The 25,726-nt window shown below is 42.8% G+C and overlaps 2 protein-coding genes across 15 annotated transcripts; one reads left to right on the top strand and one right to left on the bottom strand.

Annotated features, from left to right (window-relative positions):
• The first annotated feature begins 1,099 nt into the window (after window positions 1-1,099).
• Window positions 1,100-24,325, top strand: LOC149983154 (uncharacterized). 11 transcript variants are annotated; one of them, XR_016495848.1, is made up of 6 exons: window positions 3,698-4,498; window positions 4,632-4,754; window positions 12,428-12,554; window positions 12,784-12,931; window positions 16,023-16,161; window positions 21,586-24,325. XR_016495848.1 is itself a non-coding variant. In XM_090233634.1 (5 exons), exons 2-5 carry the CDS (start codon window positions 4,709-4,711, stop codon window positions 21,615-21,617), a joined length of 348 nt encoding a protein of 115 aa, XP_090089760.1. In that variant the 5' UTR covers window positions 3,698-4,498; window positions 4,632-4,708; the 3' UTR covers window positions 21,618-24,325. The 11 variants fall into 11 exon arrangements, 1 of the variants encoding a protein (XP_090089760.1); XR_016495846.1 differs by having other exon boundaries at window positions 12,801-12,931; XR_016495850.1 differs by having other exon boundaries at window positions 12,837-12,931.
• On the bottom strand, window positions 19,901-24,446 carry LOC110523127 (cyclin-G2). Of its 4 annotated transcripts, XM_021601542.3 has the most exons (8): window positions 24,396-24,446; window positions 23,498-23,638; window positions 23,180-23,320; window positions 22,725-22,975; window positions 22,370-22,448; window positions 22,177-22,275; window positions 21,606-21,808; window positions 19,901-20,947 (listed from the first exon to the last, which is right to left on the bottom strand). In XM_021601542.3, the coding sequence occupies exons 2-8, from the start codon at window positions 23,600-23,602 to the stop codon at window positions 20,845-20,847; spliced, it is 981 nt and encodes a 326-aa protein (XP_021457217.3). In that variant the 5' UTR covers window positions 23,603-23,638; window positions 24,396-24,446; the 3' UTR covers window positions 19,901-20,844. The 4 variants fall into 4 exon arrangements, with proteins under 4 accessions (XP_021457217.3, XP_090089759.1, XP_090089757.1 ...); XM_090233633.1 differs by lacking the exon at window positions 23,498-23,638; XM_090233631.1 differs by lacking the exon at window positions 19,901-20,947 and having other exon boundaries at window positions 21,304-21,808.
• Window positions 24,447-25,726: the final 1,280 nt, after the last annotated feature.

A 25,726-nucleotide genomic window follows, 5' to 3' on the forward strand; every position in this document is an offset into this window, starting at 1 on the left:
GGTGTAATCCAATTCATAATCAAACGTAATAAACCAGTGGCATGAACTTCTTTATATTCATAAATAAAAGCGTATGTAAAGACAACTCAGAATTAAATGTTCTACATTACTGTATAAACAGTTTTATTGTAAAGTTGTCCTATTATTTTAAAAATATATATTTAAATGTAAATGTCATGCTCTTACAGCTAATTTGCTATTAGGCAAATGTATCGGTATGTTTTTAAGAATACCGACAATCATCAAATTATCCTCAATTTATTTTATTTTAGCCTACATTCAACCATCATTCCAACCGTTTGTTGTCGGGCTTGGTTTTTGCCCTAGCACGACACTGCTGATTTAAATAACCAACTCCTGGGGGCTCCAGAACCGAGTTTAGGAAACCCTGGTCTGCCAGACCTACTTTTACTCACAATTCCTACAGTTCAATTGTACTGCAAGGGATATTTATACTGATTAAATTGGGATTTTAGAGCAAGTGGCACTTCCTAATTTTTGCCTGACGGATATCTGACATAATGGGCGGTTTCGATTATGCTGGGCCGTGGGGCACCGGTCTATGGCCGGAGAGGTGAACGGTCAAAAATGGGTGACGGTGCCCTTTCCCAAATCAAAGATGAATCAGCGCCGCACGGTCATGTTGTGAACAAGGCACCACTGTGCCTCGTCCAAAAACAAACATCTATTTTCCATAAAACATACGTTTGATTTTCAAATTGGTTTTCATTGGAAAGGCAAATCACTTTTCCACGTGAAAACACAAATTTATACTCATTACTCCACGTGCTTAATTACGTCAATTTTGTTTTGAGCCAACTTCGCTGTGAGTTTGAACGGGGCACTTGGCTCATGCCCGGGAGGCAGCCCGATTCCAAATCGAATGCAATACATTTTAGCCCGGTGCAAAATACGCATTACTGGGCGCCCGTGCCAGATTAATAGAATCCCCTCAATGTAAAATAGTTCCTTGTGTTACATTCTTTTGTTATGCAGATACGCAGATCTCATTGGCCAAAATACCCGTCACTCCAATGACGTTTGATATTTTCGACCAATGGTGGGGTTGGCCGCACCTGATGTGTTGGGTATCGGTGCAGAGAAGATGGCGAAACTGAGGTTTTGTTTGAAGTAAGAATGAGTGAGCTACCATGGCGGAAAAAGGAAACCACTAGACTCGTTTTAAGTCCGAATGAGGGTTTCGGATCAATGTTACTTGGGGAATCCGTTTAACGTCTCGAGGAAAATCTGGAATGTTTTGGAGGAAAGTGTGGAGTCGATGAGTCACAAGAACGACAGTCTTATTTATATTGTGTTGTGTGTCTGCGGGCTCTCGATTGGCGCAGCGGTCGTAGGCACTGCATTTCAGTGCTAGAGGCTTCACTACAGACCCTAGTACGATTCCTGGCTGTATCACAACCGGCCATGAGTGGGAGTCCCATAGTGCGGCGCGCAATTGGCCCAGCGTCGTTAGGGTTTGGCCGGGGTAGGCCGTTATTGTACATAATAATTTGTTTTTAACTTTGTTGCCTAGTAAAATAAAAAGCAGAAGAAGCTTGATTTAAGACAAAAATATGTCTGAGTGGAATGTGTCCAGTCTGGATTTTCGGAGCAGGGCGCCTATTTCTGGAGTGGCGCAAGAAGTTAAGGCAGAGGATTTTACTGATGATGGGTCGACTGACCTGTATGGTGGATGGAGAAAATAATTTAACTTAATCCATGCTACTGTTATTTGATTTAGTCTATCCCTTCTCATGTAGGCCGTCATTGTAAATACGACATTCTTAAGTGACTTGCGTAATTAAAAATAGTCCAAGTTAGAATTCATGAAAACCCCGTTAGAGATTTTGAGCACAAGCCCCTTCAGTTTTTCATAAATGTAACAGATGTTAATGTTAATGTGGCGGCAGGGTAGTCTAGTGGGTAGAGCGTTGGACTAGTAACTGAAAGGTTGCAAGCTGACAAGGTACAAATCTGTCGTTCTGCCCCCGAATCCCCTCATTGAAAATAAGAATGTGTTCTTAACTGACTTGCCTAGTTAAATAAAGGTAAAATAACAATGTGTCAAGTGTGTGGAAAGGGGAAGAGTGTCGTATGAAGTGAACTGCTTTAACTGTGGAGGTGAACATGCGCCCGAATTCCTGGAGTGTCCTGTTTGGTGAAGGAGAATTAGGTGCCAAGGGTAAAGCGTGTCTCCGATCTGGAGGCGGTGAGAAAAGTGGAAAGAACAACATGAATTGCAATGGTCATAAACTACAAGCGCAAGCGGGGAAGAAGTCTTAAAAAAAATTGGAATCACAACAGAGAGCTAATATTAATAATATGCATGTTAATCTCTCCTGGCTCAAAGTGGAGGAGAGATTGAATTTATCACTACTTGTATATATGAGAGGTGAATTCGCTGTCTGTTTGAACTACTGACGCACAACAGCTAACTGATCGCTGCAACTGTACATAGTCCATCTGTAAATAGCCCACCCAATCTACCTACCTCATCCCCATACTGTTTTTATGTACTTTTCTGCTCTTTTGCACACCAGTATCTCTACTTGCACATCATCATCTGCTCATCTATCACTCCAGTGTTAATCTGCTAAATTGTAATGATTCGCTCCTATGGCCTATTTATTGCCCACCTCCTCATGCCTTTTGCACACACTGTATATAGACTTTCTTTTTTTCTACTGCGTCACTGACTTGTTTATTGTGTTATTGGCTTGTTTATTGTTTATTCCATGTTATTCCATGTGTAACTCTGTGTTGTTGTCTGTGTCACACTGCTTTACTTTATCTTGGCCAGGTCGCAGTTGTAAATGAGAACTTGTTCTCAACTGGCCTACCTGGTTTAATAAAGGTGAAATAAAATGTAAAAAATTAAAACAGCTCAGACACCCATAAATACCCGACAAGACATGCCACAAGAGGTCTCTTCACAGTCTCCAAGTCCAGAACAGACTATGGGAGGCACACTGTACTACATAGAGCCGTGACAACATGGAACTCTATTCCACAGTACTACATAGAGCCATGACTACATGGAACTCTATTCCACAGTACTACATAGAGCCGTGACAACATGGAACTCTATTCCACAGTACTACATAGAGCCATGACTACATGGAACTCTATTCCACAGTACTACATAGAGCCATGACAACATGGAACTCTATTCCACTGTACTACATAGAGCCGTGACAACATGGAACTCTATTCCACAGTACTACATAGAGCCGTGACTACATGGAACTCTATTCCACAGTACTACATAGAACCATGACTACAGGGAACTCTATTCCACAGTACTACATAGAGCCATGACTACATGGAACTCTATTCCACAGTACTACATAGAGCCGTGACAACATGGAACTCTATTCCACAGTACTACATAGAGCCGTGACAACATTGAACTCTTTTCCACAGTACTACATAGAGCCAAGACTACATGGAACTCTATTCCACAGTACTACATAGAGCCATGACTACATGGAACTCTATTCCACAGTACTACATAGAGCCATGACTACATGGAACTCTATTCCACATCAAGTGACTGGTGCAGCAGTAAAATTTGATTTAAAAAAAAACAGGTTAAAAAATACACCTTATGGAACAGCGGGGCTGTAAAGCAACACAAACATAGGCACAGACACATGCGCACACACGATAACATACGCACTATGCACATGGATTTCGTACTGTAGCTATGTGGCAGTGGTGGAGTAAGGGGCCTGATGGCACATAGTGTCTTGTGAAATCTGTGAATGTAATGTTGTTGTTTTTTTAAATGTATAAACTGCCTTCATTTTGCTGGAACACAGGCAGCTGCAAATGGGGGATCCATAATCAAATGTAACTGAATGTTTTTTGGGGGTTCTTCGTGATTTCAGTCGAATGTTCCGCCATTACAAGCCTCTGCGCCTGTGTAGGGATGTATTTTGGAGTGGACTGTTTTTCCCGTAATTGCTTTTTTTTAGTTACTTAATCAATACCCCGTCCAGCTGGCGGCGGTAATGCATCATTAACATTGGATGCCAACTGCTGTTAAACTCCATCGAAGAAGAAGGAAGACCACACCTGATCCTATGCCCATTTGGGGTGGCGCTGGACGGGTCCCATCAATATCGTTCGATCTTCTAAACAGTGCGCATTTGAGGGGTTTCTGGACTTTTTCTTTTTTTGAAATAGTTTTGGGCGTGGACATGGCACATTTTAAAGAGGGCTAATGAGAGCAGGAATGTAGTCTTACTAGCTAGGTGTTTAGTTAGGTAACTAGTGGTTTCTAGTTTAGCCACATGGTGTACATGTCCAGAACTGTCATGCGACGTGGTTGTTGGGCTAATGCGTTGCGATTTCTTTCGGGCATGGATTACATACTTCTATAAAGGTTTTACCCGGTTTATTTTAACTCCGGGCAACCCAGTTCAACTTTGATTTAACGTCGCAGGCTGGGGTTTGTATTAGTCAAGTGTTGGAAGTAAACGTTGCTCTTCACGAGGTGAGTTGTTACGTCGATGGTAATGAATTTTCTAGGACGGCTGGCCTCGTGTCATGGCTGGCTGGATAATGCATGGACAATCATGATTTTAATCATGTTATTTTAAACATGTAAATTCGTTGCTATTTTACAGGCGTTGATGTTTTGCACGGTGGTAGTCAACCAAAGACGGGGCAGTATGAATCTCAACACCCACGTGACGGGAGAGCCATGTGTGCCAGTGGATCCTATAGCGCCCCTTCGACACCAAAAAGAGGTAATGTGGCCTGTCATTCTTCTCTAATCCCAGTTGTTGATAATGTTTGATAAGACAGTGAGTACGGTTACATGCAAACAATACTATTTTTTTATCGTGAATAGTCGGAGAAAAAAAATAGGATTTAAATATTTACATACTTTGCAATAACGATTTCCTCAATAATTCTATTTACATGGAATCAGTCATTGATCAATGCAGAATATCGCATTGATACCACAGAGACCATGTTATTTTTGTGATTACTATTTGATTGCGTTTGTATGGTTAAACTATTAAAATGCATTAAGTTTTTTCCGAAGTCACTTCATTCGCACAAAAGAAACTCGCCCTGTTAGTGTTACTACATGCGCAGAACTAACTCTGATTAAAGCCGTGTTAATGACCTAAAAGAGAACACAGAAAACGGTGTTTTATTTGCCGTATACTTAGATTATGACCTAACCCGATTAAGATGAAACAGATTTAAGGTGTTAATGACCAATGCCATTATTATTCTACCTTTTATTTCAACAAGGAACACAGACTGAGACCAAGGTCTCTTTTACAGCTGGGCCCTGCATACACATGTTTACACATACAGTTTAGGTACAACGATACTCGGCCTATTGCCATAAAACGGTTAAATATCGAATTTATTAGTGTGGATGTTTAACGTTCTCATTATGATTTACTCGTGTGCACGTTACTAAACATTTGAACTTTCAGATTTTGCTTGTTGTGAATTATGTTCTTGTCTTTCTCCAGCAAATGGTGAACAGCTCTCTCAGATCCGTTTGGACATTACAGAGCATGTTAGAACGGTTCTATTTTTACTTCCTGGTTTTTGAACTGTGAACAACACACGTCATTGGCTCTCCTGTCAAGTTATTTATATTTCAATGACTTGTCATATATGCTGAACTTCGAACCAGTATAACTACAAGGATGCTTCTTGAACAGTGAATCATATACTTTGGCGAACACTTCCACTTTGGACAGGGGAAGAGAAGGGTGGCTGTCCTGATTGTAATTGTTTCAGTGCTGAGTGTGGGCCAGAAATAATAATTGAGACGTGGGAAAAAAATCCGCCAACGTGACAGATGACTCTTCATGTTAACACTGATGTAGTAAAAGGTACATGGTGAGGAGCCATTGTAGACCTTGTCCAAGCTGAGACACTGCTCTACGAGGCTTTCCACGTCAACCATCATGCCTAGTTTCAGAAATGGAGGCTGTGAACGTCGCATTCACCCTGAAACTATACTAAACACAAATTAAAATGCAATATGCAACAATTTTTTAAAGATTTTTTTTATATGAGGAAATCAGTCATTTGAAATGAGTTCATTAGGCCCTTATCTATGGATTTCACATGACTGGGAATACAGATATGCATCTGTTGGTCACAGATCAATAGAAAAAAATGGACCTCTGGATCTCGTCACGTTACCTCTGTGCATTCAAATATCCATCGATGAAATGCTATTTGGTTTGTTATGCCTATACCATAACGCCACCGTGGGGCGTTTACGACGCTGACATCAGCAAACCGCTCGCTCACACGCCGCCGTACACGTGGCCTGCGGTTGTGAGGCCGGTTGGACGTACTGCCAAATTCTCTAAAGTGACGTTGGAGGCGGCCTATGGTAGAGAAATGAACATTAAATTATCTGGAAACAGCTCTGGTCGACATTCCTGCAGTTTAACATGCCTATTGCACTCTCCCTCAACTTCTGTGTTGTCACTAGGGTTGAACTTTTTGGGGAATATTCAGAGGTGTAAACTTTCCGTGGGAATATATGGGAATTAATGTTAATACCATTTAAATGTAGATGTTTTTTGCATTGGATATATTTACCATATTAAATGGAGACAGAAACTTAAACTTTTTACCTCATCATAAGTAGACATCATTTCAAATGATTAAATCCTTCCAATAGTTTTTATTTCTATTTAGTTATGAATTTGATTAAATGAGTTGACTCTTCACATGGTATGATTTCACTGAACAACAAAAGAACGGGAATATTGAATGATCCCCAATGATCCATTGCATCTCCCAAAAACGTTTTCAACATACACCTAAAATGATAGTCTAGAAACTAAAGCTTTGGTTGTCCTCCTCTCAGGCTTCCATGTCTTCTCCCTGGACCTCCTCAATGTCCACCTCTTGAACATCAGACTCTCAGGCTTCCATGTCTTCTCCCCCTCTTGAACATCAGACTCTGAGGCCTCATCTTCACTGTCACTTTCCAACCTTGTTGAGGATGGTTTGTTGTCAGGCTCTAAAAGCCTCAAATTTGCCTGGATGGCCACCCATTTTTCAACCTTTTGTATTGGTCAGCCTGTTGCTCGCTTTGGTGTGTGTGTGTTCCCAAACAAGGACCAGTTGCGCTCTGAGGCGGCTGATGTTGGTGGGATTTGGAGGATGATGGAGGCAACAAGGGAAAGAGCCTCAGATCCACAACGTCCCTTCCACCAGATGGATGATGAGAGATGCACAACTGTCATATTGCATCTCCATCCCAAAGCCCTTGCTTGGAAGTGTACTTCGCCAGACTGCCAAGAACCTTGCCCTCATCCAGGCCAAGGTGGCGAGACACGGTAGTGATGACACCATTGGCCTTGTTGATCTCTGCACCAGACAGGATGCTCTTGCCAGCATACTTGGGGTCCAACATGTACGCTGTGGCCTGTATGTGCTTTCAGAACTGCAGTATCCTCTGCTTGGAGCAACAGTGAGGTGGGCAGGGCAGTATGTATTTCTTCTCTTACATCTGCAAGCAGTCTGAACATCCGACTGGATGGCATTGTCTCCCTCAATCCGTGCAATGGCTACTGCTATAGGTTTCAGGCTGCTTACCACTCTCTCCCAAAATATAACATCCAGGAGGATCCTCTGGCTGTCCATATTGGCAGACCGTGATACAGCCATTTCTTGGAGAGCCTTCCTCTCCAGGAGACTGTGAAACATGATGACAACACCACCCCAACGGGTGTTGCTGGGCAGCTTCTATGTGGTGCTCTTATTCTTCTCACTTTGCTTGTGGAGGTAGATTGCTGTTATAATTTGATGACCCTTGGCTCTCTTGTAGAGTGAATCCATTGTTTTCAGTGCCATGATGTCCTTGAGGAGCAGATTCAATGCATGAGCAGCACAGCCAATGGGTGTGATGTGAGGGTAGGAGTTTAGACCAAGCAGCCTTCGTGTTCGCAGCATTGTCTGTCACCAGTGCAGATACCTTCTGTGATCCAAGGTCATTGATGACTGCCTTGAGCTCATCTGCAATGTAGAGACTGGTGTGTCTGTTGTCCCTTGTGTCGGTGCTCTTGTAGAATACTGGTGGAGATTATGTTAATTATTCATTGGCCAAGAACATTCGACCACCCATCAGGGATGATTGCAATACAGTCTGCTTTCTCTACAATTTGCCTGACCTTCACTTGAACTCTGTTGAACTCTACATCCAGCAAATGAGTAGATAAAGCATGTCTGGTTGGAGGGGTGTATGCTGGGTGAAGACGATTCAGAAATCTCTTCCAATACACATTGCCTGTGAGCATCACTGTTATAAGCCAACTTTTTTTGATGAATTTCAGCTCATGAATATGGGGAATTTAGCTTAATTTACCCAAAAGTTTCAGACTCTTTGCAACCCTAGTTGTCACACAACTATACATTTTTAGTGGCTTTTTATTGTCCCCCGCACAAGGTGCACCTGTGTAATGATCATGCTGTTTAATCAGCTTATTGATATGCCACACCTGTCAGGTGGATGGATTATCTTGGCGAAGGAGAAACGCTCGCTAACAGTGTTGTAAACGAAACATCTGCACCACATTTGATAGAAATAAGGTTTTTGTTCACATGGAACATTTCTGGGATCTTTTATTTCAGCTCATGGAACCAACACTTTACATGTGGCGTTTTCTATTTGTATTCTGTGTATTTGAAAGGCCCTACAATCAATACCTATTTTCTCATCCAGATTTTAATTTCTTGATTTGACGGTCATGTGTTGGTGGAAAATACGGTGAGGCAATAGCTTATGTTTTAGTAGTACACAATCCCCCCCCCCCCTTCCCTTCACCCGAGCTAGAATGGTTATTGAACTGAAGCAAACTGTTGAGTTGAGCAAAAAAAAAAAAAAATGGAATTCTCTCTCCGCTGTTTCCTTGGTGACGCCCTCTTGACTACTTCAACTCCCCTTGTTGTCCATCTGGCGTTGCTTCAAGTTTAAATCCCTTCATCGCTTCGTTGGTAGAGCATGGCGCTTGCGATGCCAGGCTAGTGGGTAGGGCTGTACGATATGGGTGAGAATTGCAATTTATAGATCAAAACATTTGGGTAAACTGTTGGAATCATATCAATAGAATGATAAAAATGTGAATTATGGTTGGAATACAGAGGTTTTGTCATGACAATGAATTTAAAAGTAAGGGAGGAGATGGTTGTGATTTGGTGTAGGAACCAAAATGACAAGTCTGTGTTTCCCATGGGACTCTAATTACATTCAAATGGTTATATTCAAAGAGTTGTTAATATTCTTTGCCTCGTTTTTTCCTTTCTGATTTGGATTAAGCTGTTGCACAAATGATGCTGAGATCGTCCTCCACTATTACCGGGCTGTATTAGAGCTAAGGTTTGCTAGCATGTGATTAGCATTAAAGGCTAACACCATTTTATATTTTTCACTCACATTTGCAGCTTGCGTCGACCAACTAACTAGCTTTTTTGCAGAGAGCAAGTTACACAAACGTTTATAATCTAGAGGACTCAGTACTGGTACCCAGTGTATATAGTTATCGTTACTCATTGTGTATTTATTATTGAGTTGTTATTACATAATTATTTTGTGTGTCTTGTTGGGAAGGGCCCGTATGTAAACATTTCATTGTCGGTCTATACCTTTTGTCTTTACGAAGCATGTGACGAGAACAATTTTAATTTGTTTTGTCTTGACAAAACAGGCCACCCTTTTTCCCCCTACAATGGGGAACGGCAGACTCTGCACAATTAAATTTGAACTGTAATTTTCATTTTTTTGACTTGTGACATGATTTTCTTAGATTATTGCTGCGTTCCATCAATTTTTATTCAGAAACTGGAATTTAAATTCTATGAACTAATGCAAAACTATAACGCAGTACTTCAGCCCTCCACTGGGTGGTGCTGGAGTGCCATGGAGGGAAGCCTCCATGTTTTGATGTAAGCCACAAGCCTCTCATTCCAGCTCAATGGTACAATCAAGACAGATCACCACCGTTGGCCTTCGGCAGGATGAATGTAAAGCACAATAACATCATCCATGCTTGCGTTGCATTTATAACGCTGTATCCTAATTGTGACATGGGTTGGGATCCGGTACAAATCCTTTTACTTCCTGGAATGAAATGTATTTGGAATTTCAGTCTACTTCCTGTATTGAACTGGTCATGATGCGTTTTGCTTAAATTAAGGGGTGTTTTCACCTATTGTCCTCCTTTAAAAATAACTGATCTCAGACCTCTTTTTTAAAGTGAACTGGGGTGTACAATTTATTTATTTTTTAAAGCTAAAGAATTGTTATTTGAATGAGGACTCGCCTCTTGCCAGTCTTTTTATTTATTTTTTTAGCCTTTTATTTAACGAGGCAAGTCCAACACTCTAACCACTAGGCTACCTAGCCAGTCCTCTTTACATTCACATTGTTATGTTTAGAAGTGAACCAAGATATTTTTCCAACATGTACTCTGGGTTTTTACAAAGTGCAGGACAAGCCATTCAATCAGATAGCTTGGTTTGGATTTGCCACCAATGCTCCTTATAGGACACATCACTGCACTCTATACTCCTCTATAAACTGGTCATCTCTGTATTCCCATCACATGACCCACTGGTTGATGCTTATTTATAAAACCCTGTTAGGCCTCACTCACTCAATATCAGCATGTGTTAATGAGTGTGTGTCTCCTGTATGAACACAATGTCAGGCCACCCAGCATGTAAACACACAACAGAGCCCTGGCTGTAAGGTCATCTAAGGTCACATACTCTAGCTGACCTGTCACTCTGTTTTGGCCTTTAGGGCATTCTGGTCTGACGCTGTCGGCCTCGAGGGCGTTCTGGTCTGACGCTGTAGGCCCCGAGGGCGTTCTGGTCTGACGCTGTAGGCCCCGAGGGCGTTCTGGTCTGACGCTGTAGGCCCCGAGGGCGTTCTGGTCTGACGCTGTAGGCCCCGAGGGCGTTCTGGTCTGACGCTGTAGGCCCCGAGGGCGTTCTGGTCTGACGCTGTAGGCCCCGAGGGCGTTCTGGTCTGACGCTGTCGGCCCCGAGGGCGTTCTGGTCTGACGCTGTAGGCCCCGAGGGGCGTTCTGGTCTGACGCTCCACAGTATAAGCAGATAGACTAGCTTTCTAGAGCAGCTGTCTGTAGCCATGATTCTTTCACATTGTCCTCATGTTTTCTCTGCGTATTTAACTCTGATTTTAGGAATAGTTTTAATAGTGTTTCTCTTCCAGCTCAGAGTTGGGACAATTATTTTTCCAATCCAGGCAGTACACTTAAATTCCCCAAGTCTCTTCAAGGCTTTTTTTAATGAGGGGAAATTCAGCATTGTAATGTCAGTGTACTGCCTGAACTGATTGCTACAGACTTCAGTGTGTAAACGGCTCGTCTTTTGGTCCCCGTGTGCAGAGAGAGTCTGGTTGGCAGCTCCACTGTCACTGTCCATCTATGGACGGTGGAGAAAAGGGTAAGAGGTTAAGATACCTGCAACTAAACTTATGGCCCTGCCCCAATTATTTACCCTTCTCCTGTTCTCCACTAACCCTCTCCCTAAGTGTCCACTCCCAGTCATGGATTTAAAGTTGTGTAACAGAAGTGAGTTTCCACTTTTTTAAATCCATGACAGACTGTATGCATGACAAGGGCAAACTGCAGGAGAACGTTGGTGAATTGGGATGAAGATCATGAGTGAGTTTCCACTGTTTTTAAATCCAGGTTCCCACGTCGGGAGAGAGAGAGGGGTAGAGGTTCCCACGTCGGGAGAGAGAGAGGGGTAGAGGTTCCCACGTCGGGAGAGAGAGAGAGAGGGGTAGAGGTTCCCACGTCGGGAGAGAGAGAGGGGTAGAGGTTCCCACGTCGGGAGAGAGAGAGGGGTAGAGGTTCCCACGTCGGGAGAGAGAGAGGGGTAGAGGTTCCCACGTCGGGAGAGAGAGAGGGGTAGAGGTTCCCACGTCGGGAGAGGGGGTAGAGGTTCCCACGTCGGGAGAGGGGGTAGAGGTTCCCACGTCGGGAGAGGGGATAGGGGTTCCCACGTCGGGAGAGGGGATAGAGGTTCCCACGTCGGGAGAGGGGATAGAGGTTCCCACGTCGGGATAGAGGTTCCCACGTCGGGATAGGGGTTCCCACGTCGGGATAGGGGTTCCCACGTCGGGATAGGGGTTCCCACGTCGGGGTAGGGGTTCCCACGTCGGGGTAGGGGTTCCCACGTCGGGGTAGGGGTTCCCACGTCGGGAGAGGGGTAGGGGTTCCCACGTCGGGAGAGGGGTAGGGGTTCCCACGTCGGGAGAGGGGTAGGGGTTCCCACGTCGGGAGAGAGAGGGGGGGGGGGGGGGGAGGTATTGGGACACCACATCTCTCAGCAAGTAGTACTGTAGGTGTTGTCCGTATTCCCGTCATTTCACACAGTGCCTCTCGTCATGATTCAGTTTGCAGACGTTCCGTCAGGACGACGGTAACCCTGGACTTCAACGCTGTCGTCATGGAGATGGTGTCTCTGTTCACCTCAGGATGATGATGATGTGCTGACTGGACAGGTGTGGAGCTCACTGATAGGTCATTTAAGACCGTAAAAGCCACTCCATGGTTACTTGATGATTTAGTTTTTTTTGTAACTGTGTTGCCTGGCTGATTTGACAAAACGTTTTAACCTAGCCATATCTGATCAACTCGTACGTGTTTTACAGTTGGAAATAGAACAACATTGTCGTTATTCAAACACGGAGATCTTAGTTTTAAGAAATATGGAGTGACTATGGTGTATGTTAAAATCTGTTGTGCTTAGTGTGTATGTCTTTACAGACCGAAGACCGTTGTTGTCACACACTTTCATAACAGACAAATCCTCTGACCGTGCCAAGTGGAGAGAGTCATCCTGTCCAAATGACCTGAGAGACGTCCATGCCTTTTTCCAGCACCTCGTCGCCACACAGGTACACAACTTTGTAATTACATTTTGTAGAGGCCCAATCATTCGGTTCACAGCTGTTTTTAACAGACACACTCCTATCCCACAGCTGGTGTAGTTTGGAGATGTTTATCAGCTAGGTTGTGTCCCAAATGGAACCCTCCTCCCTATATATATTTTTCTGACCCCAGGGCCCTGTGGTACAACCCACCGTTGAAGTCACCTTGATGAATTCAGCTCGACAACGTGTCTGCTAGTCCCTTGTTCACCTCATAGTAATGGAATGTATCTGTCTTTATGCCAAAGTGTTTTGTTTCCTGTCAGTAGCCGGGGGCCGAGTAGCCGGGGGCCGAGTAGCCGGGGGCCGAGTAGCCGGGCCGAAATAAAAGTTCCCAGAAATGTTCCATGTGAACAAAAACCTTATTTCTATCAAATGTGGTGCAGATGTTTTGTTTTGTTTTCAACACTGTTAGCGAGCGTTTCTCCTTCGCCAAGATAATCCATCCACCTGACAGGTGTGGCATATCAATAAGCTGATTAAACAGCATGATCATTACACAGTTGCACCTTGTGCTGGGGACAATAAAAAGCCACTAAAAATGTGTAGTTGTGTGACAACTAGGGTTGCAAAGAGTCTGAAACTTTTGGGTAAATTAAGCTAAATTCCCCATATTCATGAGCTGAAATTCATCAAAAAAAGTTGGCTTATAACAGTGATGCTCACAGGCAATGTGTATTGGAAGAGATTTCTGAATCGTCTTCACCCAGCATACACCCCTCCAACCAGACATGCTTTATCTACTCATTTGCTCATTTGTTCAAGTGAAGGTCAGGCAAATCGTAGAGAAAGCAAACTGTATTGCAATCATCCCTGATGGGTGGTCGAATGTTCTTGGCCAATGAATAATAAGGTTTTCTTAACTTTATTTACTTTACAAGCCCTTAACCAGTTAAGTAAGCATTTCACTGTAATTTATACCTTGTAAGTAAATAAAGTTAAGTAAGCTGTAATTTATACACCTGTTGTATATGCCACGAATAACATTTGATTCAAAACACGGGAAAGAAAATAAATGAATGTGCCACAACATGAATGAAGTGTATTTCAACTCATTATGTTACATGGGATGTGTAAATTCACTCACAGGAGACGATTTAAGAAGCATCATGCTCTTCTACAAAAATATAACACGGCTACTGAGAGTCGGGACAGACAGCGGACTGACAAACCAGCAGTGTCCCCTGTCATCGCTCGCTTTGTGACGGATCGCTAGATGCCTGTCGTCTGTTCTAGAGGGAGAAGGCTAAACGGCACGTGTCAGAACTCATTCCGCGGAGGGCCCGAGCGTCTGCGGGTTTAAGCTCCTCGCTTGTGCTTGATTAATGAATTAAGGTCACTAATTAGTAAATGACTCCCCTCACTTGGTTGAGCTCTCAGAACTCAGGAAGTGTTGCTGCTACAGTATTCTGTTGTGCATTCATTTGAATTCAATGGGTTTGTCTTGTGTTTTGAGTGAATCATGTCCTTCAGGCCATTGCTGACAAACCAGTCTTACTGCAGAACCTGTATTCAAATGGTATAACTCTGAACAAACAAAAAATATAAGCGCAACATGTAAAGTGTTGGTTTCATGAGCTGAAATAAAATATTCCGGAAATTTCCCATACACACATTGTTTACATCCCTGTTAGTGAGCATTTCTCCTTTGCCAAGATAATCCATCCACCTGACAGGTGTGGCATATCAAGAAACTGATTAAACAGCATCATCATTACACAGGTGCACCTTATGCTGGGGACAATAAAAGGCCATGCTAAAATATGCAGTCTCGTCACACAACACAGATGCCACAGATGTTTTGAGGGAGTGTGCAAATTTACATGCTGACTGCAGGAATGTCCACCAGAGCTGTTGCCAGAGAACTTCATGTTCATTTCTCTACCGATCTCGTTTTAGAGAATGTGGCATTAAGTCCAACCAGCCTCACAACCACATACCATGTGTAAACCACGTCCTCCACACCTGGCTTCTTCACCTGTGGGATCGCCTGACACCTGGACAGCTAATGACTGGGTTTGAACATCCAAATCATTTCTGCACCAACTGTCAAAAACTGTCTCGGGGAAGTTCATCTGCATGCTAATTATCCTCACCGGGGTCTTGACCTGACTGCAGTTTGCTGTCGTAACCGACTTCAGTGGGCAAATGCTCACCTTCGATGGCCACTGGCACACAGGAGACGTGTACTGTTCACGGATGAATCATGGTTTTCAACTGTACCAAGCAGATGGCAGCCAGCGTGGATAGCGTCGTGTGGGCGAGTCGTTTGCTGATGTCAACGTTGTGAACAGGGTGGCGGTGGGGTTATGGGCAGGTATAAGCTACGGACAACGAACACAATTGCGTTTTTATTGATTAGCAGTTTGAATGCACAGAGATACTGTGACGAGATCCTGAGACCCATTGTTGTGTCATTCATCCTCTGTCATCACCCCGTGGGGCAGTGCATTATCATGCTGAAACATGTCACAAGGATCAGTACACAATTCCTGGAAGCTGAAAATGTCCCAGTTCTTCCATGGCCTGCCTACTCACCAGATATGTCACCCCACTGAGCATGTTTGGGATGCTCTGGATCGTTGTGTACAACAGCATGTTCCAGTTCCCGCCACTATCCAGTAACTAAACACAGTCATTGAAGAGGAGTGGGACATCATTCCACAATCAACAGCCTGATCAACTCGATGTGAAGGAGATGTCACACTGCATGAGGCAAATTGTGTTCACACCAGATACTGACTGGTTTCTGTTGAATGTATATCTGTTTTCCCAGTCATGTGAAATCCATAGATTAGAGCCTCATGAATTCATTTCAAATGGACTAATTTCCTTTTTATATGAACTGTAACTCAGTAAAATCGTTGCCGTTATGTTTTCATATCGTTGTGTAAACTAGTAAAAGGTTAAATTAGAAAACAAATCCCATTTTGAACCCAGGGCTGTCTTTCACTGTGATGATCAACACTGATGGAATACAGTATGTACAGGTAAACTGTCTCACTGCCCGTAAATGATAAACGTGACGTCTGTCTTTCTGTAATGTCTGGTTCTCCAGGTGGTAGGGAGAGGGGCTGTGTCAGAGACCCACCTTTTGTCCCTGCTCAGCCCAAGAGAACGCCTTGGGACAGACACCTGCTTGTCTAACTCACTCCGGCTGCACCACACCCAGAATAGACTAGCCATGTCTGCTGCTGGTAAGGACAGGAGTTGGTGTGTTGTACATTTTGTCTAAGAGATGAGTTGTTAATATCCATTAACGATCCAGTACAGCCCCCCCCCCCCCCCCCCCCCCCCACACACACACACACAGAGCATTCAGGAAGTATTCAGACCCCTGGACTTTTTCCACATTTAGTTACCTTACAGACTTATACTTAAATTGTTTTTTTCCCTCATCAATCTCCACACAATACCCCCTAATGACATCACAATACCCCCTAATGACATCACAATACCCCCTACTGACATCACAAAAATATTACATTACCTTAAGTATTCAGACCCTTTACTCAGTATTTTGTTGAAGCACCTTTGGCAGCGATTACAGCATCAGGTCTTCTTGGGTTTGAAGCTACAAGCTTGGCACACCTGTATTTGGGGAGTTTCTTCCATTCTTCTCTGCAGATCCTCTCAAGCTCTGTCAGGTTGGATGGGGATTTGTTGCTGCACAGCTATTTTCAGGTCTCTCCAGAGATGTTCGATCGGGTTCAAATCCGGGTTCTGGCTGGGACACTCAAGTTCATTCGGAGACTTGTCCCGAAGCCACTTCTGCCTTGTCTTGGCTGTGTGCTTAGGGTCGTTGTCCTGGAGGAAGGTGAACCTTCACCCCAGTCTGAGGTCCTGAGTGCACTGAAACAGGTTTTCATCAAGGATCTCTCTGTACTTTGGTCCGTTCATCTTTGCCTCCATCCTGACTAGTCTCCCAGTCCCTACTGCTGAAAAACATCCCCACAACATGATGCTGCCACCACCATGCTTCACCGTAGGGATGATGCCAGGTTTCCTCATATGACCCTTCTCATTCAGGCCAAAGAGTTCAATCTTGGTTTCATCAGACCAGAAACTTGTTTCTCATTGTCTGTGAGTCCTTTAGGTGCCTTTTGGCAAAATCCAAGCAGGCTGTCATGTGCCTTTTACTGAGGAGTGGCTTTTGTCTGGCCACTTTACCATAAAGGCCTGATTGGTGGAGGGCTGCATAGATGGCTGTCCTTCTGGAAGGTTCTCCCATCTCCACAGAGGAACTCCGGAGCTCGGTCAGAGCTTCCATTTTAGAATGACAGACGCCACTGTGTTCTTTGGGGACCTTCAATGCTGCAGAATGTTTTGGTACCCTTCCCCAGGTCTGTGCCTCGACACAATCCTGTATCGGAGCTCTACGGACAATTCCTTCGACCTCATGGCTTGGTTTTTGCTCTGACATGCACTGTCAACGTTGGGACCTTTATATAGACAGGTGTGTGCCTTTCCAAATCACGTCCAATCAATTGAATTTACCACAGATGGACTCCAATCAAGTTGGAGAAACATCTCAAGGATGATCAATGGGAAACAGGATGCACAATTTCAAATCTCATAGCAAAGGGTCTGAATACTAACGTAAATACGGTACTTCTGTTTTTCATTTTGTATAAATTTGCTAAGTTTCTACCCCTGTTTTCAGTTTGTCGTTGATGGGGTTTTGTGCATAGATTGACTAGGTAATGTTTAAGACATTTTAGAATAAGGCTTTAACGTAATAAAATGTGGAAAAATGCACCTTACAGACGAGAGGCTGGAAGCAACACATTGTTCCCAAATTATGTCTGTTTATGGGATGTTACGGTTCACTTGTCCCAAAGGATGTTATGTTAAATATGTCGATCTGCCCTTGAGCAAGTCGCATAACCCTAACCCTAATGTGCTCCGGGGCGCTGTACTACTATGACTGACCCTGTAAAACAACACCTATCATACTACTATGACTGACCCTGTAAAACAACACCTATCATACTACTATGACTGACCCTGTAAAACAACACCTATCATACTACTATGACTGACCCTGTAAAACAACACCTATCATACTACTATGACTGACCCTGTAAAACAACACCTATGACTGACCCTGTAAAACAACACCTATCATACTACTATGACCGATCCTGTAAAACAACACCTATCATACTACTATGACTGACCCTGTAAAACAACACCTATCGTACTACTGTGACTGACCCTGTAAAACAACACCTATCGTACTACTATGACTGACCCTGTAAAACAACACCTATCATATTACTATGACTGACCCTGTAAAACAACACCTATCGTACTACTATGACTGACCCTGTAAAACAACACCTATCATATTACTATGACTGACCCTGTAAAACAACACCTATCGTACTACTGTGGCTGACCCTGTAAAACAACACCTATCGTACTACTGTGGCTGACCCTGTAAAACAACACCTATCGTACTACTATGACTGACCCTGTAAAACAACACCTATCGTACTACTGTGGCTGACCCTGTAAAACAACACCTATCGTACTACTGTGGCTGACCCTGTAAAACAACACCTATCGTACTACTGTGACTGACCCTGTAAAACAACACCTATCGTACTACTATAACTGACCCTGTAAAACAACACCTATCATACTACTATGACTGATCCTGTAAAACAACACCTATCATACTACTATGACTGACCCTGTAAAACAACACCTATCATATTACTATGACTGACCCTGTAAAACGCCTATCGTACTACAACACCTATCGTACTACTGTGACTGACCCTGTAAAACAACACCTAGAGTACTACTATGGCTGACCCTGTAAAACAACACCTATCATACTACCCAGCTAACTATACCCAACAAGCAGGCCAGTAGTTTCCTCCCCCAGCCCACTACATTACACAAGCAGTTAACTAGTTCCAAACCCTACACCGTTAGTAGTCTATCGCCCTTGACAACGGAAGGTTTGGTCTCTAACCTCAGCGGTCATTTTGAGGATGGTGGTGGCAGCCTAGAAGAGGCCTTGGGATTATTTTGGGGGGGGATCTCAGGAACCTGTGGAGGCTTCAATGACAGCAGCTATAGTCCTCTCAGCTCTGGTAGTTCACAACCCCCCCCCCCCCCCCCCCCCCCAGAAGTTCCCAGATAACTATACCCAACAAGCAGGCCAGTAGTTGCCTCTCCCAGCCCACTACATTACACAAGCAGTTAACTAGTTCCAAACCCTACACCGTTAGTAGTCTATCGCCCTTGACAACGGAAGGTTTGGTCTCTAACCTCAGCGGTCATTTTGAGGATGGTGGTGGCAGCCTAGAAGAGGAACCTGTGGAGGCTTCAATGACAGCAGCTATAGTCCTCTCAGCTCTCCTCCATCTCTGCCTCACAGAGGAGCTATCCTTCCTAATGTCCTCACAACCTAAACGGAAGAAGTCTGGCATGGGTCTCTGACCTCAGTATTGATGGATGCAGCCTCACCTCAAAACGGTTCCTTTTCAAACCAGATGATGGATGAGACTATGGCAAGTTCCCTTTAGCTTTTGGTTTGAGTGAGTGATTTCATGTGGGGTTTTTTGTGCCAGGACTGATGTCTATTGGGAGATTTCTGGGATAGTCTAGAAATCAAGAGCTAGCTTCACTAAATTAATCTTATTTTTCATCTTGTGTTCAAAATTGTTTTCTCTGACTGAAGCAGATTGGTTTGGTTGACCAACTGAGGTCATGTGCCAGAACTGAAGTGTGAATTGGCTTCAGTTTCAAGAGGTTTCTTGGAAATTCTAAAGCATCGTTTTAATTTTGTCAAATTGTATTGCCCCAGGGCGTCCTTTTTGCCAGTCACTTCATATAGACGAGGCCAATACAGGTGTAACCTAACGAAATCATAAACGTAATGTACTATTTCTGATGGGCAACATTAAGAGAAGACTAAAGTGATTTCAAAAGTATTTTAATGTTGTCATAGCTCACAGGCAAAAATAAGTTTATATCTACAAAGGTACTATTCACAATGCTTTTTTTTTGTACATTTTTTTACAAATTTACATTTTTTTAAAACGGTTTTGTACATTCATGACATCATATACATTATCTTTCTCACATACATACAATCCAAATAATTTAAGAACCTACAGCCAACAAATTGGCACATTTGAAGTTTAACAAGATCATAGTCACACACACTCTCTAATAGGAATAAGAGAAACAGACTTTGGCTTTTACAGTTTAGCGCTAACTAGCCTGGCCACCAGTCAACACAACTCGTTATACAGAAACTGGCCTAAGTAAGTTTTTAACCAGGTTAATGCGAGACAAATCCAGCCACTTCAGAGAAGTGTTTTCACCAAATGGCACCTTATTTCCCTTTCTAGTGCACTACTTCTGACCAGGACACACAGGGCTCTGGTCAAAAGTAGTGCGCTATAGAGGGTGCCATTTGGGACAGATATATAGTGGCTGGAATGTGAGACAAATCCAAACATGCTCCACACTACAGAAATTTCATTTAGCTGCCTGTCTTCAGGATTGTGCAAACTCACATTTCTGTATGTTTTGTTGTTAGCTTAAAATACGCTGTATATTGATTGGTTTTCTGTAATAAGCCACACTGGTAGCCCCTATAGAAGGCTAACAAACATTTACTACGGTATATAGAGAAGCTATTTTCTGGTTCGTATTCACTATGAACAAAATAGACCGTCACAGGGAGGGACAAGCCTGAACGTGCCCAATGACCGCTTGTTTAACTGTTGTAAAACTTTTAGCTACGTTTTGAATTAAATGAGCATGACCCTGCAATAGAAGAGGTGGTTATGTAACCCAGGCACAGTGGCTCCCTCAAGAGGGCTTTGGTCTAGGAGGTATTTGTTGTGGGGTTTTTAGCAGAGGAAGTTTAGAGGGAAGTAAGGCCCCTCCGCGTCAGAGCCCAGGGAACTGCTCAGGCTCTCCTCCCCCGAACTCATGTCTTCACATGAGTCTTCACTGGAAAAACAAGAAGAAAAACAGTTAAAATTCACAATATTCCTTAGTTCGTCTTTTATCCTGTTTGCAGTTATCCAATGTAATTTCATCCTTTTTTATTAATTGTTTGACTACAAGACCCATCCCAAGTCTTTTATGTGGAGCTTTAGCTGGTTGTGTAATGTTGTGGTTGAGCTGTTATGGGAACTATTGTTGCTAGGTAGGAGTAGGACATATGACAGAAGTCACTTACAACACTCAGACATTAAGTATGTGGGTTAGTTAGTGATACGAGAGCAGGACGAGGATGGGCCTCTTCTGATAGGCTAACTGACGCAACCAGTTAGCCTATGACGTGGCTGATGGTATGGAACCCCCCCCCCCCCCAATACCATACAAGTCATGGGAATAATATAACAACTGAAACCAGACAGTAGGAGTGGTCAACCTCTGAACAAAGCACTGGAGAGGGCGGGGCTTAAATGTGGGGCTTAAATGTGTGTGTGTGTGTGTGGCTGGAGATTTCCCTACTTCTGTTATTCAGGGGATTTTCCATACTACTTCCCCGTTGTCGTATAGTAGACTTGTTTGACTGCCTTCTAACATAAATGTACATATGGTAGAATGTTTTTTATACGCATGTTTCTCTTTCTCTACAGACATATATTCCTGTGTATACCTTTCACCCTGATCCCAGCAGTCCTCGGGAATGGTTGGCAGTTCAGGGATGCTGTAGTAGCTGGTGTGAAGATTCTGAGCTGTCCTTCTCGACACGATCCAGACAAGCTTTTTATTGTTGGGTTTGCTACATTCGGGAGAAGAGTAGTCGGACATACACTTGGCCACTAGTCCCTTCCAGTGTAGCAGCTCAACGTCGGTGATCTGTAAAAGACGACCAGGGCTTCATAACATTGGACACCGGGTTACATAATAGACTGGGTCAGCAGAAACCTTTTTGGGATGGATCCCAGGCGTTGTAAAAAGGATAGCGGCCGGGAACATGAGGCCGGGGAATGTGAAAGGGACTTTTAATGTCTTTCCATAACCGTGCCAGTTGTCATATGAAACCTTTTGGACTAGGGTTGTAGGGCATACAATATTCAGAGATGGTTCCAGGGGGAAAAATAGGTTTCTTTTGTGTACGAATTTGACAGTTAACACCGGGTTACTGCTGTTTTAAAACAAAGGATTACATCCATGCTATGTGATAAAGCTTCAAGGATGTTCTAACGAGTGTATAATGTGTTTACCTTGAGATGTCTTTGAACATGATGTGCTATTTCTAACATATCAACAGACTGCATGGCTTCGATCTCCTGAGTGAGGAGTGACAGGGCCAAGACTGACGGCTGGAAGAGAAGAAAAATGCATCAAATTAGACTGCAGCTGCAAGAGGTCTGAAACATGTAACATCTTCATGGACTCTCTGGGGTAAATCGTTACTTTAGCTTTGGAGAACGCGATCCGGCAGAGACAGGCTTTGAGCTGGACCTCTAGTATGTCGAGATTCAGGGCCTCCTTCCTGTAAAGGTTAAATTACATATTAGAACCAATCAGGGTGTGAAAACAAGGTGTCAGGGCTCTGTTACATAATTTAATTTGTTATGGTGGAATGGACGCCCATGTGTTATTTGATCATGTCCAGTGAGAATAGTTAGAACCATCGTCCTACTTCCAGTCAGGACTATAATAAGTACATGTCTAGTTGTCCAAGTTAATTATGTCACACTATTACAATCTTCCAAATGGGGTTGATTGCTCGGTGAATTGTAATATATTTTTTATAATGGGTTCTTACAGGTCTGAGGTATGGGCGCTTGTGATTCCGTGGTATAGGTGCAAAAACGTTAAGGCTGTGATGGTTTTGAGTTGGAAGTTGAGTTTCTCTGAAACGATCTTCTCCATGCGAGTGAGGTCCGAGACCGTAAACTTGCACTGGCTGATACGAATAAGCTCATTGGTGGAAGACAAGTTACACTCCTCTTCGACTGCTTTGGCTGCGATGTGGAGGCAGCTGATGCCGACGCAAGCTAGATGTTTGGGTTGGACCTGAAGAGGAGGGAGACGCACAAAAGCTTGGAATTAGTGGAAATAGGGACAGGCTATTATTACTCACAGCAATTTGTCTAAGGACATTATCTCTTTGTCATCAAAAGAAATGTAGAACACAGGTCAACCTTATGTTGCTAATTAGCTGTAGAGTATGTTGAAATTACTAAAAAAAATGTGCTCATGATTGGGTTTTCATCTTACCTTCATCATGGCCAGGAATCGATCCAACAGGTTGACTGCCAGAACGAAAGTCTGTGTACTGTACCCAAAGAAACTAGTCAGGCTCCAGAGGTCCTCCACTTTGGTGTCCCTACATTTAGCTGATATTCCCCTGCTGTCATTCTGTAATTAATAAGATCAAGATAAAATATTATTTCCTTACAGTATGCAACAGTAAGATTTTAGGCATTTACAATGTGTATTAGTGTAAGGCGTTTATGGACTAATTTGTTTTATGTTTAGGGATTCATATCGATCATGTGAACAACATTTATATTTAGCTACTGTACTGCAGACTACCTCTCCAGTCGATTCGATTAAGCGGAGTCCTGTTTCCTTCGGAAGATAATTCCTCTCCTGTTCAAAATTGGCTATCAACTCCCTCATAAGTTTCACAGTTTCCATGTCTGGACTCGGTTACAGCAATCTGAATGTCTTTCTCTGTAAAAAAAAAAACAAGACGGGGCGTGATGTTAGTAAATATTTGTCCGCCCTACATTTGTTCACCCGGTCAAGGTTTGCCTCAGCTGGGATTCGGTGTCAGATTTCTTAGGTTAACGCCTACTTAATCAGAACACAAAACGAATCTAATTGTGTATTTCTCAGTGTAAAATCGTAAACATGATCACAAATTTCGTGAGATACTCCAGACATTTACATCAAAAACAAGCTTGAATCCATTAGCTGTGCTTTAAATCGTCGACGGGAAGGGGGTCGGAGTCTTGTTCTTGTCTAGGAAGCAGTGCCTTAGCTGGCAATAGTTTTTTTCATTGAACTTGACGTTAACTCCACATCAAATGTGTCTGATTTTAAAAACGGTTTGACTACCAGGCTGGTGATTTAAAAGCCAATTTGTTTGAGTAAAAAAAATAATGGTTGAGCGAAGAGCTGTGCGAGTCAACGTTAGACGATAAATAAAGACACGATACTGTAACGTTAACTTGCAAACGGTAAATAAAGATTAGTCGAAGTAAGATGCCAATTTCCTCGATGAGCATGAAAGGCAAGACCAAACAGATTAGTATAGTTTTAAAATCATAAGCTTGATATAAAAATTTTTACGTTAATCCTCCAGGAAGCTATTTGTTTTTTACTGTAATGGATAATAAAATAATTTTACAACACCCAGTAATATTCACAATTACTTCCATTTATTCAATTTCCTTGCATCTGCAATGTGAAAACTGTATATAATTACCTGTAATGTTAGTTATATCGACATTTTCTACGGTCCTAACCTCTTCTGTTTGTTCCTCTTTACTGTCTCTAGTCTTTCTTTTTGTTGTTGAGAGTTTCCGCACCCAGAAACTGACGTCAATGCCACGGTAGCCAATCACGTACTTGGCTTGATTTATCGAGAAAGGTCTGCCTTCTTTTGTGGCTTTACTACTATAAAGTATTGCTTTTAATTATTCAATTCAAGAGTTGATAGTCCTACACAAATCAATGCTGTATTATTTAACGTTTTATTAAACGTTTCTTATGGTTTAAAAAAAAAGAGAGTTTAGTATGCTGTGTTCTAGACCAGCTCGATACTGACAATTCCACCGGCCAATCATCTTTCTCATTCTTTTGCCCGTTCAAATAGTCCGCCCAAAATTCTTCAGTTCTATTGGATGCCTGGACAAACTCGTTTACTGACGAGTGATTTGAAATAATTAACTCAGATTGTCAACAGAGTATTTAGACATTGGTTCAGCGCTGACTAGGGGAATTTATCAGAAAGAATACTGTTATAGTCAAGACAATTTTTTATTCTTTTTTTTTTTTTTTCATGTAAGCTAGTTGAGAACAAGTTATCTTTTACAACTGCGACCTGGCCAAGATAAATTGGAAATTTATTTCTGTTCCTGCACATCACACAATAACCTGGTTTAATAAATCAAATTCAATCATTCAAGGGAAAGAGGAATACATGCATTAGCAGTAAATCATTTTCCAGCTTTATGATTATTGTCAAGAAGAAAGCACAAGTACACCATGTATTTTATTTGTATATTAGGGAAAGGGGGAAACCTAGAGTCAGTTGTACAACTGAAATGTGCCTTACACATTTAACCCAACCCCTCTGAATCAGACAGGTGAGGTGGGGGGGGGGGGCTGCCTTAATCGACATCCATGTCTTCGGCGTCTGTGGGAACTGCCTTCCTCGGGGGCAGAATTACATTATTATAATTTTTTTTACCTTGTCACCTCTGGGATTTGATTCAGCAACCTTTCGGTTACTGGCAACCAACGCTCTAACCACTAGACTTCCTGCAGGCCACAATCTGTGTCTGTGTCCTATCCATAGAATTATCACAGTGGTTTATTTATACAAATATTTGTCATCAGTCGTTGTGGCTGGCCAAGGGTAAACTAAACATATTACATAACATATTATGGTAGGATTCATTCCCAATAGAAAACTATTCCTACCACACAGAATACAATGATGGGGGGGGGGACAAATGTGATGTCATAACTGAAATCTATCATGTCTTTATAAGTAACCATAATATATCAGTAAAGTAGAAAATGTATCCCAAA

The sequence above is a fragment of the Oncorhynchus mykiss genome, chromosome 5, assembly GCF_057628025.1.
Source record: "Oncorhynchus mykiss isolate SJ-2025 chromosome 5, ASM5762802v1, whole genome shotgun sequence".
Taxonomy (NCBI): domain Eukaryota; kingdom Metazoa; phylum Chordata; class Actinopteri; order Salmoniformes; family Salmonidae; genus Oncorhynchus; species Oncorhynchus mykiss.

What these genes read in the sequence shown, in the direction of transcription:
- LOC110523127 (XM_090233631.1), bottom strand. Translation starts at nt 23,602, where the DNA reads ATGGAAACTGTGAAACTTATGAGGGAGTTGATAGCCAATTTTGAACAG. An exon ending in GATTCCTGGCCATGATGAAG is followed by an intron (nt 22,976 to 23,179) that starts GTAAGATGAAAA and finishes CCTCCTCTTCAG; the next exon opens with GTCCAACCCAAACATCTAGC. An exon ending in AGCGCCCATACCTCAGACCT is followed by an intron (nt 22,449 to 22,724) that starts GTAAGAACCCAT and finishes TAACCTTTACAG; the next exon opens with GAAGGAGGCCCTGAATCTCG.
- LOC149983154 (XM_090233634.1), top strand. Translation starts at nt 4,709, where the DNA reads ATGTGTGCCAGTGGATCCTATAGCGCCCCTTCGACACCAAAAAGAG. An exon ending in AGCACCTCGTCGCCACACAG is followed by an intron (nt 12,932 to 16,022) that starts GTACACAACTTT and finishes CTGGTTCTCCAG; the next exon opens with GTGGTAGGGAGAGGGGCTGT. An exon ending in ACTAGCCATGTCTGCTGCTG is followed by an intron (nt 16,162 to 21,585) that starts GTAAGGACAGGA and finishes CTTTCTCTACAG; the next exon opens with ACATATATTCCTGTGTATAC.